General features: G+C 57.0%; 1 protein-coding gene across 1 annotated transcript in view; it reads left to right on the top strand.

Moving 5' to 3' along the window:
* The window catches only part of prpf3 (PRP3 pre-mRNA processing factor 3 homolog (yeast)), a 60,623-nt gene continuing 43,413 nt past the window's right edge, over positions 1–17,210 (top strand). Inside the window, exons 1-10 of the mRNA XM_069940527.1 lie at positions 1–104; positions 3,225–3,377; positions 6,034–6,164; positions 7,253–7,393; positions 9,971–10,054; positions 11,359–11,579; positions 13,469–13,778; positions 14,580–14,746; positions 15,625–15,707; positions 16,935–17,078. Of these exons, the coding sequence (XP_069796628.1) occupies positions 3,227–3,377; positions 6,034–6,164; positions 7,253–7,393; positions 9,971–10,054; positions 11,359–11,579; positions 13,469–13,778; positions 14,580–14,746; positions 15,625–15,707; positions 16,935–17,078 (1,432 nt within the window). The 5' untranslated portion in view covers positions 1–104; positions 3,225–3,226. The remainder of the gene's footprint in view (positions 105–3,224; positions 3,378–6,033; positions 6,165–7,252; positions 7,394–9,970; positions 10,055–11,358; positions 11,580–13,468; positions 13,779–14,579; positions 14,747–15,624; positions 15,708–16,934; positions 17,079–17,210) is intronic.

Here is a 17,210-nt window from a genome sequence, read left to right as displayed (position 1 = left end):
TTGAGGCGGTGACACTGGATTCTGCACTGGGGGACGGTTGAGGGGGTGACACTGGGTTCCGATCACGACGCTTCTCGCGGGCTGAACGTCGGCGCCGGCTGTGGGTGAGTGAGTGGCGGCGACGCCTGAGGCCTAGGGCCCGTGGGTCCCGGTGGGAAGGGGGGGCCCTGTGAGAGGCCGCAGGCCTGTGGAGGGAGCGGAGAGGGGGGTCCCTGAGAGGGGCTGAGGCCAGGCCCGGGGCCTGGCGGGAGAGAGGGGTCCACTCTGCCGACCCTTTTCGGGGTGGTTGTTGAACGGAGACTTTCCCCACCAGTTCCCTCCCTCTCCGTCCTTCCTCGCCCTTTCCTCCCACCCCTGTTCCTCCTACTCCCTCCCTCCCCCCTCCCACTCCCCCCCTCCCGCTCCCCCGCTCCCCCTCCCCCTCCCGCTCCCCCGCTCCCCCTCCCCCTCCCGCTCCCCCCTCTCCCTCCCCCTCCCCCTCCCCCTCCCGCTCCCCCCTCCCGCTCCCCCCTCCCCCTCCCGCACCCCCCTCCCCCTCCCGCACCCCCCTCCCCCTCCCGCACCCCCCTCCCCCTCCCGCACCCCCCTCCCCCTCCCGCACCCCCCTCCCCCTCCCGCACCCCCCTCCCCCTCCCGCACCCCCCTCCCCCTCCCGCACCCCCCTCCCCCTCCCGCACCCCCCTCCCCCTCCCGCACCCCCCTCCCCCTCCCGCACCCCCCTCCCCCTCCCGCACCCCCCTCCCGCACCCCCCTCCCCCTCCCGCACCCCCCTCCCGCACCCCCCTCCCCCTCCCGCACCCCCCTCCCCCTCCCGCACCCCCCTCCCCCTCCCGCACCCCCCTCCCCCTCCCGCACCCCCCTCCCCCTCCCGCACCCCCCTCCCCCTCCCGCACCCCCCTCCCCCTCCCGCACCCCCCTCCCCCTCCCGCACCCCCCTCCCGCTCCCCCCTCCCTCCCCCCTCCCTCCCTCCCGCTCCCTCCCTCCCGCTCCCTCCCTCCCCCTCCCTCCCTCCCCCTCCCTCCCTCCCCCTCCCTCCCCCTCCCTCCCTCCCCCTCCCTCCCGCTCCCTCCCTCCCGCTCCCTCCCTCCCGCTCCCTCCCTCCCGCTCCCTCCCTCCCGCTCCCTCCCTCCCGCTCCCTCCCTCCCGCTCCCTCCCTCCCGCTCCCTCCCTCCCGCTCCCTCCCTCCCGCTCCCTCCCTCCCGCTCCCTCCCTCCCGCTCCCTCCCTCCCGCTCCCTCCCTCCCGCTCCCTCCCTCCCGCTCCCTCCCTCCCGCTCCCTCCCTCCCGCTCCCTCCCTCCCGCTCCCTCCCTCCCGCTCCCTCCCTCCCGCTCCCTCCCTCCCGCTCCCTCCCTCCCGCTCCCTCCCTCCCGCTCCCTCCCTCCCGCTCCCACCCTCCCGCTCCCTCCCTCCCTCCCTCCCTCCCTCCCTCCCGCTCCCTCCCTCCCTCCCGCTCCCTCCCTCCCTCCCGCTCCCTCCCTCCCTCCCGCTCCCTCCCTCCCTCCCTCCCTCCCTCCCTCCCGCTCCCTCCCTCCCGCTCCCTCCCTCCCGCTCCCTCCCTCCCTCCCGCTCCCTCCCTCCCTCCCGCTCCCTCCCTCCCTCCCGCTCCCTCCCTCCCTCCCGCTCCCTCCCTCCCTCCCGCTCCCTCCCTCCCTCCCGCTCCCTCCCTCCCTCCCGCTCCCTCCCTCCCTCCCGCTCCCTCCCTCCCTCCCGCTCCCTCCCTCCCTCCCGCTCCCTCCCTCCCTCCCGCTCCCTCCCTCCCTCCCGCTCCCTCCCTCCCTCCCGCTCCCTCCCTCCCTCCCGCTCCCTCCCTCCCTCCCGCTCCCTCCCTCCCTCCCGCTCCCTCCCTCCCTCCCGCTCCCTCCCTCCCTCCCGCTCCCTCCCTCCCTCCCGCTCCCTCCCTCCCTCCCGCTCCCTCCCTCCCTCCCGCTCCCTCCCTCCCTCCCGCTCCCTCCCTCCCTCCCGCTCCCTCCCTCCCTCCCGCTCCCTCCCCCCCTCCCGCTCCCTCCCTCCCTCCCGCTCCCTCCCTCCCTCCCGCTCCCTCCCTCCCTCCCGCTCCCTCCCTCCCTCCCGCTCCCTCCCTCCCTCCCCTCCCTCCCTCCCTCCCGCCCCCTCCCTCCCTCCCTCCCGCCCCCTCCCTCCCTCCCTCCCGCCCCCTCCCTCCCTCCCTCCCGCCCCCTCCCTCCCTCCCTCCCTCCCGCCCCCTCCCTCCCTCCCTCCCTCCCGCTCCCTCCCTCCCTCCCGCTCCCTCCCGCTCCCTCCCTCCCTCCCGCTCCCTCCCTCCCTCCCGCTCCCTCCCTCCCGCTCCCTCCCTCCCTCCCGCTCCCTCCCTCCCTCCCGCTCCCTCCCTCCCTCCCGCTCCCTCCCTCCCTCCCGCTCCCTCCCTCCCTCCCGCTCCCTCCCTGCCTCCCGCTCCCTCCCTCCCTCCCGCTCCCTCCCTCCCTCCCTCCCGCTCCCTCCCTCCCGCTCCCTCCCTCCCGCTCCCTCCCTCCCGCTCCCTCCCTCCCTCCCGCTCCCTCCCTCCCTCCCGCTCCCTCCCTCCCTCCCGCTCCCTCCCTCCCTCCCGCCCCCTCCCTCCCGCTCCCGCCCCCTCCCTCCCGCTCCCGCCCCCTCCCTCCTCCCTCCCCCCTCCCTCCCTCCCCCCTCCCCCCTCCCCCCTCCCCCCTCCCTCCCTCCCTCCCCCCTCCCCCCTCCCTCCCCCCTCCCTCCCCCCTCCCTCTCCCCCCTCCCTCTCCCCCCTCCCTCTCCCCCCTCCCTCTCCCCCCTCCCTCTCCCTCTCCCTCTCCCTCTCCCTCTCCCTGTTCCTCCCCACTCCCTGTCCCTCCTTCTCTCCTGCTCCCTCCCCATACCCCACTCTCCTTCCCACTTCCTACCTCCCCCTTTCTCATCCTCTCCATCCTCACATGCTCCCCCTCCCTCCCCCTCTGCATCCTCCTTCCTCATTCCCTCCATCTTCCCCCTCTCCCTCCCCCACCCCCCCCCCTGGCTCCCCTCCCTCCACCACATCCCCCCCCTCACCTGCACTCCATCCCCTGTGCAGGGTGCACTCATTTCTGGTGTTGCAGTGGGGAATTTGGATGGTCACTGTTTCTGGTTTAAACCCCATCCTTCCACTCTTCTCCCCACCATGATATGAGGGGAATAAGTGCCCACATTCTTTTCGTTGGCCTGAGCCTCCTTCCCTCACTCCTCTTTCCCCCCTCTCCCATCCCTACCCCGACTGCAGGCATGTCTCTGTCACTCACCAAGCGTGACCTGGACGAGCTGAAACCATGGGTGGAGAAGACAGTGAAGCGGGTGCTGGGATTCTCCGAGCAGACAGTGGTGACGGCTGCCCTCAACTGCGTCGGCAAGGGGATGGACAAGAAGAAAACTGTGGGTAAGGTGCCAGCCATGATCCTGGGATAGCGGGACCAGGCACAGAAACAGGCCCTTCAGCCCACTGGGTCTGTGCTGGCCCTGGCATCGGCTAACTAATCCTGTTCCCTGCCTCTCAAATGTTGCACCTCTTTCTTCTCGCAGTACGACTGTCAAAAAAGTTCTGCTCTTTCCTTCTTTTCACCTTAATTCAGTATTCTCAATCATTTTTTCCCCAATCACATATCACCTTAAGTAATTCCTTAAGATCACTTGTGCATTAGGTTGCCATAGGTAATCTGTGGTTAGTAAGTGATTACTTACGTGAGTGGGATTTTACAAAAAAAAGGACTTAAACCTTTGCCTTCTCCTTTGTGATGATTGCATCCAGGGAAAACAAAGTGCCTCTACCTCCCACAGTCAGGCCATCCTTCTGTCTCTTAATGCTACAGAGGAAAGAATCCTCCAAAGAACTTCAGGAGCAGGAGTTGGCCGTCTGGCCTGTGAGCCTGCTTTGCCGTCCAATAAGATTGTGGCTGAGGTCTGGCCGTGGACTCAGCTCCACTTGCACGTCTGTTCCCCAGAACACTTTATTCCCCATCCCAGCCAAAATTTGTGTGTTCATTACATTCCACTGCTTCCTTGGGTCGAGAATTCCTCAGGTTTACCACTCTCTGGGCTCATCCCAGTTCAAAATCTAACCCCCTGGCCCCCCACCCCCGAATGTTGACACATACAGATGCACATGCAGACTCGCGCGTAGGCAGGCATGTGGCCACAAACGTGCACACACAAGCATTCAAAGATGTGCACACAGACTCTCTTGCACACAGATGCGTACAGCCATGCGCACACATGCACAGTCTGCTTCCTTGAACACCCCTAGGCATATTGTTTGCGTTTTGATCATGTCGTCAGTTCGTTCCACCCTTCCGTTTTTCTCTGGAGCCCCTCTGCATCATATATTCTGCATGTGGGCCAAAGCCATTCAGTCCGTTGCATACAGAGCAGCAGAGCAGTCCTGTTGTCCGCATGCTTCATTAGTGCTTTTAAATTAAGACAGACAGCATGCAGACAGACAGGTAGCAGGCCCTTTCTGCCCATGAGCCTGCACAGTTTTACTGCTACCTGACCTGCCAATCCCCACTCCTCCTTCCTGCCTGATCTCCCATCAACCCCCCCCCTTCAGGAGCCCACGTCCAATTTACAGTGGCAGATTGGTCCACCGACTCCGCACGCCTTTGGGATGTGGGAGGAGACCAGAGACCCTGGCGGCCATGGGGAGAACGCGCAAATTCCACGCAGTCTGTGCCAGGGGTCAAACCTGGAGATGGCCATTGTTATGTGGGAAGGGAAAAGTTCGGAGGGTTCAAAGAAGAGCAGATCTGGAGACCGGCTGAATGAGAAATAATCTTTATCAAAACACGTAAGGTGATAATACACAATCACGCAACAGAGCGTAACCAGTCACCTCGGACTTGATGTTACAGATACCAGCATTGTTTATACAGACATCACAACCAATACGTTATCTGCCATTCCTTGTCTAATGTGGCCACGGCTCAGATGCTATCTACAACGGTATACAGCAGTCCAGATTCCTCTGTAGTGACACCTTCACAGCGATCCCTTCAGTGTTGACCACAGCAGGGTTTGTCTCAGGGCCAAAGAGCAAAAACAGATGAGCTACTGCATGTGATGGAATTTTATAGCTTGAGGGTTCTGGACCAGGCAATCATAAGGACATCACAGGCAAAACCCCCTCCCTGCTATTGAATACATCTACAGGGAACATGGCCATTGGAGAATAGCAGTGATCATCAAGGATCCACACCACCAGCTCTGTTCTCGCTGCTGCCAGCGGGAACAAGGTATCGGTGCCACAAGACCCATACCAACCAGGTCCAGGAACAACTGCTCTCCCTCCACCATCAGACTCCTCAACGACAAACTCCATCAGGGACTCGTTTAAGGACCCTTGTGCACTTGGATTTTCTTTGTTCTCCAGTCAATTTATTTACATTTGTTATCTGTTTACAGTTCTTTATTTGTTTACATGTTTTACACTGTGTACAGTTTATTTTTTGCACCACCCATTGGGCTGTATGTGAATGTCATGTATTTACTCTGACAAAAAATCTGAATCTGAGGTGATTAAAGGGGCCAATAGTGAGGTGTGATTAATGCATGTGCCGAGGCCAGCTTTGATTGGCCGGCGATGTGACTTCTGACCAGGTTTCAGACGGAGAGGTCATGTGACCCTCCACAATCCACACTACAGCTATTCAACCTGAATATTTCCCAATAGGGGCAGGGAGGGTCCTGAGCTGCTTGTGAGGGAACCCAGTCACCCCACCACCCCCCAAAGTGACATGCAAGGCTGATGCTGGGACAGAGTGCTTCATCGGTTCGCCTCCTCCGCCTTCCAGGACACTCCCCGAAGCTCCCAAGCTGGCTGAAGGCAAAACGCGGCAGGGGAGTGGGGGAGACGATGGCCATGGCAAGGCACCAAAGGTAAAGCGCAGAGTGCCTCCCCCAGCAGTATCGCGGATGGGGGGTAGGGGGGGTAGGTACAGGACAGACTGTCACCTCCGGCATGTCCAATCTGTCCACTCTTGCGAGGCCGGGGTTGGGCTGAGACTGCATGCAGCTAAACTGGGCCCCACTCTCTCCCGCAGAGCACCTAAAGCCCTTCCTGGATGACTCGACGGTGCGGTTCGTGGACAAGCTGTTTGAGGCGGTGGAGGAGGGGCGCACCACGCGGCATGCCAAATCCAGCAACGAGAAGCACAGGAAGAGGGAGCTGAAGGTTAGTCATCCTCCAAGCACCTCCCTTCCCCTCCCCTGCCCTGCCCTGTGTGATGGGACGGTGCGGAGGGAGTTTCACTCTAGTCCATTTCATGTCGGGCCACCGCCTTGAGACTGAATGGAAAAATGGGAACTTACCTTTCAGACAGCAGCCCTAAAAAGCTGCTCCAGTGTCCCATTCATATCCAGAGGCACCTCGTAGCACCCTCCAGATCCGACAGAGGTGGTCGACGGGTGCCGTAGCGCCACCCGTCATAAATACACGGCAGAGCAATGGCCCATAATCCTCCAAGCAGCTGAAACCACTCAGAGCAGTTCCCTCTGCATGGGGGATTATGGGTAGGGAAGATGGCCATTGCTCTGCCACGTTTTGAGCCACAGAGAGCGGCCCTGAAGGCTGAAGAGAGTCGGTCAGCCCGCACCGGCTGGCCCCCGTCCCACCGGCCCTGAAGATCCCCACTGCCCCACCTACAATCCCCGCCGACGGTCCCTGCTGCCCCTGACTTGGAGAGAGAGGGGTGAGTGGGGAGATGGGTTGGTGGTCTGACAGCATCATCAGTCCGCCCCTAAACAGTCGCTTTGCGCGGCTGTACATTCAGATGGATTGGCGGAGGGCTGCGCTGTGGAGAATATGTGGCTTGGAGACCATCTCCGCACATTGAGAAAGCTGATTATGCGTTTTGGCAGAGTTTCTCCACCTTTGCGTCTCAATCTTTGGGCTGTCTGAAATGACCCCAGGAGTGTGTGAGATGGGATGGTGCAGAGGGGGAGTCACTCTGTCTGATGCTAAGAGTGTGTGAAGGGACCTGTCTGGAGAGTGGGTGGTGGGACAGTGTACTAGGAGATTAATACTGCATCTGACCACAGGGATATCCATGCCCCTTCAGTTCCAGCATCTCTTTCAGCCCCATGACCCCATCCTGCCCAAGTACTGGAAAGATTCATTTTCTGCTCCTTAAAAGGGACTTGCTTGTCAAATCTTTTAGCATCTCTCTGAATGGTTGGATGTCAGTGTACACCTGGTGTGTGGATGCTGCCATGAAATGTACGGTCATCTTGGACCTCACTAATCTTGTTCTTTGTTGGCAGGAAGTATTTGGCGAAGACTCAGAAGTGACGCGGGAATTGTCGGCCAAGAGGAAACGAATCCCGAGGTTTGAGGAGGTGGAGGAGAATGAAATTATCCCAGGTCCCCCCACAGAGAGCCCAGGGATGCTGACAAAGATTCAGGTGCGAACTGGGGGGCTGGAGAGCATCAGCATGCACGAGCGTGCCGGTGTCAGTGGGGGAGATGCGCCACTGGCGTGCTCTTTTATATCCGAGTGGAATGTGAAAGTCTGCAGATCCTGTCATTTTGGTAAAACCACCAAAATGCTGAAGGAACTCAGCTGGTCTTTATTCTGTCTATTGTTGTCTGGATTCCTCCCCCCATTGTTTGAACTTCCTGCTTCTGGCTTCTTCCTTGAAGAAGGGCTCAGGCCTGAAATTTCGGCAAAATATCTTTGCTTCCAACGGACTCTGAAAAGACTCGGCCTTTTATAACTGAGGCTTTTCACTCAACAAACCTGGGCGATTGCTTTGTTGAGCGCCTCGGCTCTGTCCGCCGCAATAGCGTGGATCTCCCAGTGGCCACCCATTTCAATTCCCTTGCTGACATGTCTGACCATGGTCCCGTGCCCTGCCAGACTGAGACCACCCGCAAATTGGAGGAACAGCACCTCATCTTCCATCTGGACACCTTCCAACTGGTGGCATTAGCATTTTTCTCTCTGGTTTCTATTTAAATGTCTCCCCCCCCCCAGTTCTTACAACATGACTATAAAATATAACAATAATGGACGAAAAGTAAGGCAGTGTGTTTGGTTCATTGATCATTCAGGAATCTGATGGCGGAGGAGAAGAAGCCATCCTGCCGCTGGGTGCTCATCTTAGGCTCCTGTACCTTTTACCCAATGGTAGCAGAGTGAAGAGGGCATGGCCTGGGTGGTGGGGGTCTTTGAGGATAGAGGCTGCTTTCTTAAAACACCGTCTCGTAGATGTCCTCGATGGTGTCTGTGATTGATGTCTTCACTGTGGTTTTTTTTCCCTTGTCCTGTGCATTTGCACCTCCCTACCAGGCAATGATGCAACCAGTCAGAATTCAGAATGCACTCCATGGTCCACCTGTAGGAGGTTACCCTCTCTTCCCTTTTCCCTCTATCTCCTTTCACAGGGACAAAATCGATTCTCGCCTCTCTTCTTATCAAATCCAGTTAATATCTTTTGTTGGTCTATTTGTCTCCCTGCCAGTCTTCAGTCATTATTCTGACACTTTTCGTTGCTTCTACCTTGGGGAAGGGCTCAGGCCCGAAACATTGGTAATATATCTTTACCTCCTACGGGCGCTGGGAGACCGGCTAAGTTCCACCAGCATTTACTGTGTGTTTTTACTACAATCACAGTGTCTGGCTCAGTCATCAAATCCCCTCTCCTAACCACATAAGATGGCATGCAAAAGAAGACAGTCTACAGAGTAAATGACCACCCCACAGGAACCAAAGTCCAAATTTATAGCCAGAGCAGGTTTTTCACTGAGGGCTTTGATTCGAGTAGTGAGCGGAGCTTGAGATTAAGTGGTGGCCTGGTTAGTGTGGTGTTGTCAAAGCACCAGTGACACAGGTTTGAATCCAGCGCTATCTTTAAGGAGTTTGTACGATCTCCCCATGTCTGTGTGGATTTCCTCTGGGCGCTTCGGTTTCCTCCCACTTCAAAATGTTTGTGGGTTGTTGGTTAATTGAAGAATTTTGGTGGTGTACGTTTGTGGGCTGGAAGGGCCTGTTATGGTGCTGTAGGTTAAAATTAAAATTAAATTATTGGAGTTGCATAGTAAAATATACACTGATGCAGCTCTGGAACTCAACTCTATGTCTAACCCCTCAACTGTGCGATGGGACATGTGTGTATATAATGATATAACAGTTACAGTACGGAAACAGGCTATCTCGGCCCCTCTAGTCCGTACCGATCTAAGTGATCTCCTCTAGTCCCACCTGCCTGCATTTTGCCCATAACCCTCTAATCGCCTCTCATCCAACTTTTCCTTAAATGACAAAATAGACTTTGTTGCGATCACCTCTTCCTGAAGGTCATTCCACAAAGCTAACACTCTCTGTGTGAAGAAGCTCCCTCTCATGTTACTTCTAAATTTTTGTCCTCTAACTCTTAACTCATGACCTCTTGCTTGAAGGGAGCTTCACTCTGTGTCTGATCCCAGGAGTATGTGATGGGACGGTGCAGAGGGAGCTTGACTCTGTCTGACCCGAGGAGTGTGTTATGGGATGGTGTGGAGGGAGCTTCACTCCGTGTCTGGCCCCGGGAGTGTGTGATGGGATGTACGGAGGGAGCTTCACTCTGTCTGACGCCGGGAGTGTGTGATGGGACGGTGTGGAGGGAGCTTCACTCCATGTCTGACCCTGGGAGTGTGTAGTGGGATGTATGGAGGGAGTTTCACTCTGTGTGACCCCGGGAATGTGTGATGGGACAGGTGGAGGGAGCTTCACTCTATCTGATCCCGGGAGTATGTGATAGGACGGTGTTGAGGGAGCTTCATTCTGTGTCTGACCCCAGGAGTGTGTGATGGGATGGGGTGGAGGGAGCTTCACTCTGAGTCTGACCCCGTGAGTATGTGATGGGACAGTGTGGAGGGAGTTTCGCTCCATGACTGACCCTGGGAGCATTACAGCTGTAAATCCTTGGAACGAAATCCACTGCCAGTTGATCTCGATACATCCTGTTGCACTCTCATTGCTTGCATTTTGTGTTAAACAGATCAAACAGATGATGGAAGCAGCAACGAAGCAGATTGAGGAACGGAAGAGGCAGCTCAGTCTGATCACACCCTCCTTCCCACAGGTAGGTCTGGAGAGAGATCTTGGGATCTCTGTCCAGGGGGATGTGATCGATGATATCTGCCTGGTGGGAGAAAATCATCAGTCTCCACCCATGGGGCGGGGCGGGGCGGGGGGGGGGGGGGCGAGATGCCAGACCATCTCCGCCTGGGGTGGGGGAGAGGAGATGACAATCGATCTCTGCCCGGAGGATGGGGGGGGGGGGGGGGGGAAATGATGGAAGATTGATGCCTGGGTGGGGATGATGGATGTTCTCCGTCCAGGGCTATAGATGATGGATGGATGGTTGGTCTCCATCCCAGGGGTATAGAGACTACTGACTGTACCTACCCCGAGGGACTCTAGCCTGGTCCGCCGTTCAGTGAGATCATGGCTGATCTAATGATAAGCTTATCTCCACCCACCTGCCTTTTCCCCATTTCCCTAATTCCCCTACTGTGTAAATATCTACTCATCCTTGTCTTAAATATATTTACTAAGGTCGCCTCCACTGCTTCAATAGGCAATGAATTCCACAGATTCTCCGCCCTCTGGGAAAAGCAGTTCCTTCTCATCTCTATTCTAAATCTACTCCCCTGAATCTTGAGGCTATGTCCCCTCGTTCTCCTCTCCCTCGCCAATGGAAATAACCTGCCTACCTCAATCTTGTCTATGCCTTTCATAATTTTATACGTTTCTATAAGATCTCCTCTCATTCTTTTAAATTCCAGCGAGTGCAGTCCCAGATGACTTGATCTCTCCTCATAGGCCAACCCCCTCATTTCTGGAACCAACCTGGTGAACCTCCTCTGCACCGTCTCCAAAGCCAGTCCATCCTTCCTCCAGTTAGGAGACCAGAACTCCACGCAGTTCTCCAGATGGGGCCTCACTAGGACCTTGTACAGTTGCAGCAAAACCTCCCTGCTCCTAAATTCAATCCCTCCAGCACTGAAGGCCAACATTCCAGTTGCCTTCCTGATCACCTGCAAACCAACCTTTTGTGATTCATGCATAAGCCCTCCCAAGTCCTTCTGCACGGCAGCTCGCTGCAACCGCCTGCCATTTAAATAATAATAATCTGACCCATTCTTCCTTCCAAAGTGGATCACCTCATCATTGTCCTCCATCTGCTAGACTCTCGTCCACTCACTTCATCAGTCAGCATTGTGCTGGGCCAGGCCTTGAGGGGCTCCCATCTGCCATTGGTGGGATCTTACAGTCAGGGTTCCAGTTCTGGGATAGAGGCCAGGTATTGGGACATGGTCAGGCATTGTGGTTGTGGGAGGGAGGGGTCGGACTCTACCTGACTTACTCTCCCTCCTTCCCCAGAGGGTTTCGGCCCCCACCCCGTCGGCGGACCTTCCAGCGCTGGGCCAGACCATCCAGCCATCCCAGGCTGCTTCCTTCATGAATGATGCCATTGAGAAGGCCAAGAAAGCTGCTGAGTTACAGGCCCGCATCCAGACCCAGCTATCGCTGAAGCCTGGGCTACTGCAGACCACCAACCTCGTGGGTCTGGCCAACCTCCATGCCATGGGCATCGCCCCTCCGTGAGTGTGGGGACAAAGGCAGGGGCTGGTTGGGGGGGTCCTTTATGAACCGTGCACCAGTGAACTTACTGTACATAGTCTTATAATGGTCGTGTTTTTTGGACCAAATTTTCGGGTCAAATTCAGGCGAGGATCCGCATTCAGAATGTCGGGAGCTCCTGTGGGTTGGAGGCTGGGGCAAGGATCCCACGGTTGGGCATCGGGAGCTCGGATGGGCGGGTGGTCATTGCCAAAAGTAGGGAGGTCAACGTTTTCATGGGTCATATGCAAAACACGCGATTTCTGGGCCAAAGAAGGTGGGAAAGAGTGGGTTGTCTTTTACATGGCTTCAGAGGTCGTCAGGGAACCTAGTTAAACTTACCCAGGGTGCGTCGACTGGTGACCTGGACAGTAAAGTGACCAACCTGGTTGCTCCTGTGAGGTCAGCACTTGTGCACTGGCGTCAGAGGGAAGCCCCTGCTGAAGTGTTTGCGGTGATTGGGGGAGAGAGAGGGGTTGCTGCCATGGCCCAGGATGGAGAACTGTGGGGGGGGGGGTGAGAGGTCACTGCCGTGGAGGGAGGGGAGGGGGTCGCTGCCATGCGGGAGAGAGAGGAGGGGTCGTTGCCACGTGGGAGAGGGGGGTAGCTGGTGGGGTGGGATGGGGGAGACAAGTTTGCGTGACGCGTCATTTACCGTGTCATTGTGGGGGCAGGATCCCCCTTAAATCGCCGGGTTGGCAATCCCCCCCCTCAGCTTGAAAGGTGCTGGAGGTACCTTTGCCCCACTAATTGCACCTGGGTCCAAGGAGGGCTACCCAGGTGCTGCAGTTTAAAAGCACCTAGTCTTGCACTAACTACAAGGTTAACTATGCTGCCCTATAAAAGGAAACTCTGGCTCAATCCACTTTCGATTCTCTGAAATCTTTCGTTGTTACCTCCCAAATATATTTTTAAAAATTTATTAAATTTATACATTCATCATGGTAACATGCCAGTTTGGCCCATGTGTCCATGCCGCCCAATTACACCCAATTGACCTACAATTCCCCCCCCCACCCCGGTACATTATTGAAGGGTGGGAGGAATCTGGAGCACCCGGAGGAAACCCACACAGACACTGGGAGAACGTACAGACAGCGCTGGATTTGAACCTGGGTCGATAGTGCTGTAACAGCGGCAGTTGACTAGGGTAGGCCAGAGGACGTTGCAGACACAGACTTCAGTAAGTTTGGCTGAATCAGAAGGAGCAGGCGTATGGGATCCATGGTGAGCTGATGGAATTGGCTACCCTACAGAAGACAGAGGGTGGAGCAGATGAGTGTGTGTGTGTGTGTGTGTAGACACACGTACTCATGTATACTGTACACTCTATATGTATAGAGAAAGATAAGCATACACACATGTAGACACAAATATATGTATTAAAACACACACACACACACACACACATATATCTATGTATATATAAACACACTATATATAAATATATATTCAGAAGAATGAGAGGGGATCTTATAGAAACGTATAAAATTATTAAAGGCATAGATAAGATCGAGGTAGGCAAGTTACTTCCATTGGTGGGGGAGAGGAGAACGAGGGGACACAGCCTCACGATTCAGGGTAGAGATGAGGAGGAACTGCTTTTCCCAGAGGGCGGGGAATCTGTGGAATTTGCTGCCCCTTGAAGCAGTGGAGGCGACCTCACTAAATATATTTGAGATAAGATTGGGTAGATTTTTACAAAGTCGGGGAATTAAGGGATATGAGGAAAAGGCAGGTAGGTAGAGATGAACCGATCATCAAATCAGCTATGATCACATTGAATGGCGGAGCAGGCTCGACGGGCCGGATGGCCGACTCCTGCTCCTGGTTTCTTATGTTCTTCTGTTCCTCTCTTTGTGCGTTACAGGAAGGTGGAGTCGAAGGAGCACCTGAAACCCACGCCCCTGATCCTGGATGACCAGGGGCGGACGGTGGATGCCACGGGGAAGGAGGTGGAGTTGACCCATAGGATGCCCACACTGAAGGCCAACATCCGGGCTGTGAAGCGGGAGCAGTTCAAGCAGCTGCTGCTGAAGGAGAAGCCCACCGATGACCTGGAGTCCAACACCTTCTACGACCCCCGCGTCCCTGTGCTCCCCTCCCAGCGCCAGAAGAGACTCTTCCGCTTCCACGAGCGGGGCAAGTTCGAGAAGATCGCCCAGAGGATACGGACCAAGGTACCGGCTGGGGTGTGGCTGGGCTCTCCATCTCGGGAGGCGATGGGGGTTGGTGCCAGTGTCTGCATCCCAAGTCCCGCTGTGGTTTCCTGCACATCAAAGAAACTGGGCTCAAACTAGGAGATCGCTTTGTTGAGCACCTCTGCTCTGTCTGCCGTAATAGTGTGGATCTCCCATTTCATTTCCCTGTCCCATTCCCTTGTCTGTCCATGGTCCCACGTACTGCCAGACTGAGATCACCTGCGAATTGGAGGAGCAACACTTCATCTTCCGTCTGGGAGCTCTTCAACTGGATGGGATTGACATCCAGTCTCTGTTAGGAACCACCACCCCACCACTCTGCACCTTCGTCCTCCTATCTCCCCCAATTCTGACTCTCTCTGCTATTCCCTCTGTCTCCTTTCACAGAGCCAAAATCAATTCTTACCTTCCCTCTAATCATATCCAATTAACTCCTTTTGTTGGTGTGGACTCCTCCCCCCTCCCTTCTCACCCCAGACTTTAATTCTGATGCCTGCCTGCTTTTTGCCAAACTGCTCAAGGTGGGACTCCGGTCTCGTTTTCCCTCCTACCTCAGACCATGGTAAGTTCAGCCTGGGGGTGCAGCAACCTGAAATGTTGACTGGGTCTACCTCCACAGATGCTGCCTGACCTGTGGTGTGTTTTGTGCCTTCTCAGGTTTTCGGTGTTTCATCGTCTCTGGGGCTTCTCTTTGGATTCTGAGGCTGGGCAAGGGGTGCGTGGGTTTGCAATAGGAATCCGGGACTGTATCACGAGTACACCCTCACTGTCTTTCCTCAGGCCCAGCTGGAGAAACTACAGACGGAGATAGCACAGGCAGCCAAGAAGACGGGGATACAGACCTCAACCAAGTTGGCTCTGATTGCGCCCAAGAAGGAGCTGAGGGAAGGCGAGGTGCCAGAAATAGAGTGGTGGGACTCCTACATCACCCATGGAGGTGTTGAACTGTGAGTCTCTTCTCCCCACCCCCACCCCTGTTGATTGCAGTGAGGGGTAAAGGCAGCAGTTCAAGCCCCTCACGTCCCCTTCCCACCTGCAACCACGTGCCACCAGGCTGGGCAGCACAGAAGCAGGCCCTCCAGCCCAACTCATTTGTGCTGACCCACCCTCCATGTGGCACCTGTCAAAGTCCTTAATAAAGTCTGTGTGTCCACATCCTCTGATATCCTCTTCAAAGGATTCATTCTGATTGGTCGGACAGGATCTAATTGTTTAATTTAGACATATGGCACATAGCAGGCCCACGGGCCTGTGCCACTCAATTAACCTACAACCTCCATACGTTTATCAAGAGTGGGAAGAAATCAGAGCACTCAGAGGGAACCCAAGTAGATCAAGGGAAAACTTGCAGATAGTGTGGGATTCAAACCTGGGTTGCCCTGTCCTTGACCAAATCTGATCGGTCCCTGCCTTTCCCAGTGATCATTAATCCTCTCCCCTGGAAAAGTTTCCCATATTTTCCCTGACACTGACGATAGGCTCGTTGGTCGAGAGTTGCCTGCTGCATTTCTCTGCTGTTATCAAGTCATCAAGAAGATAAGAAATAGCAGCAGGAATTGGCCATTTGGCCCATTAAATCTGGTCCGCCATTCAACGTGATCATGACTGATCTGATGATGGACTCATCTCCACCGACCTGCCTTATTCCCATATCCCTCATCTGTGTCCAGCGAAGGTTTAAAATCTCAGCCTGAGAGCCGGCGATTTTCTCTGCTGCTCCAAAGATTGTTCACTTTTCTGCTTGATGGAGAATAAAAATTGGTTGTCATTCTGTTGGGCTGTTTGCCTGCCTTGTGTTGCATTCCTTCATTGTGTGTGTCCGCAGGACTCCGGAGAACCTGGCCAGGGAGCAGAATTTTCATGGAATCACCAACCTCGTTGAGCACCCGACACAGATCAGCCCTCCAGGTATGTGGGTGGTCACGGTCCAGTGGGAAGGGACTGAGATGTTGTCTCCTCCCCCCACCCCAGCACTACCTTGAAAGTTCCGCCCCCCCAGCTCAGGGACTTGGTGGGGAGGGGGAGTGTTGGGGTGAATCCAACGCAGAGTTGTTGTTGTCTCTGCAGGACCAAGGCCGGCCATTTGCGCCGAGCAACTGCCCCGAAGGCAGCAGCCTGTCTGTTTGATGTGGTCAGTCCGATCTGAGACGAATATGGGGCATCGAGGAAGTGATGGCAGTACAGGGTTTGACCCTGACCTTCTAGAGCTGTACACTGCCCATGAGGGAGAGGGAGATGGGGATTCCACATTGCCTGTGGGAGGTGGGGGTGAGGGGGGGCTCCACGGGGTGAGGGGGGGCTCCACAACCTGTGGGGGGGGGGGCGAGGGAGGCACACTGTCCATAGAGGGGAGGGGGGGGTCCACACTGCCCATTTGGGGGAGAGGGAGTCTCCACAGCCCTTGGGGGAGAGGGGGTTTCCACAGCCCATGGGGGAGAGGGGGCAGGGAGCACTCTGCCCGTTGAAGAGAGCAGATCCAATACTGCTAGTGGGGAGGGTGTTGCACAACCCATGAGGGGGGGCTCCCTGCCCCTAGGGGGGGAGGGGGGCTTCCCCAAAGCCTGTGGTAGGGAGGCACACTGCACACTGTCTGTGGAGGAGGGGGATCCACACGGCTTGTGGGCAAGGGGGCACTGCCCGTAGTAGAGGGTGGAGAGGGAGATCCACTGCCCATGGGGAGGGGAGAGTCGCAGGGGGCACACTGCCCATGGGGGAGAGCCGAGGGGGGCACCCTACCCATGGAGGAGAGGGGGATCCACTGCCCATGGGTGGGAGAGGGCTCCACACTGCCTGTGGGTGAGGGGGATGGGAGCCATGTCAGAGATCAGAGTTTGACCCTGACCTTCTAGTGCTGACTGTGTGGAGTTTGCACGTTACCCCAGGTCCTGTGGTTCCCCACACCTCAAGGACATCAGTCAATTGGCTGCTGTGCACATCCTCCCCCCCACCACCACCACTAGAGTGTGGGAGAGGGGATCTAGGAGAATGGAGGCTTGGTTTCTAGCAAGGGCTTGGTGGGGAGAAGGGCCAGTTGCCGGGTGATTTGTGCTGTGGCAGGGTGCTGCGGAGTCAGTAGGGGTGGGCCGGGGGACCAGGTGAAAATGGCGTTGACTCATGCCTTCCTGCCCTTCACAGTGGACACGGACCGGCCGGTGACACTCGGCGTTTACCTCACCAAGAAGGAGCAGAAGAAGCTGCGGCGGCAAACTCGGCGTGAGGGGCTCAAGGAGATGCAGGAGAAGATTCGTCTGGGGCTCATGCCCCCTCCCGAGCCGAAAGGTGAGGAGACCCCTCCCCAGCCTATCCACCCCATCTCCCCGTCTCTCTGTGAGCCCCCCGCACCCGGCCTGTCTCTCCGTCCGCCCCCCTCCCCCAGCCAGCCTGTCTCTCCATGCGCCCCCCCCCCAACCT

This window comes from Narcine bancroftii, chromosome 5 (genome assembly GCF_036971445.1).
Source record: "Narcine bancroftii isolate sNarBan1 chromosome 5, sNarBan1.hap1, whole genome shotgun sequence".
NCBI classification, from domain to species: Eukaryota; Metazoa; Chordata; class Chondrichthyes; order Torpediniformes; family Narcinidae; genus Narcine; species Narcine bancroftii.
This window is presented reverse-complemented; position numbering and strand designations above follow the sequence as displayed.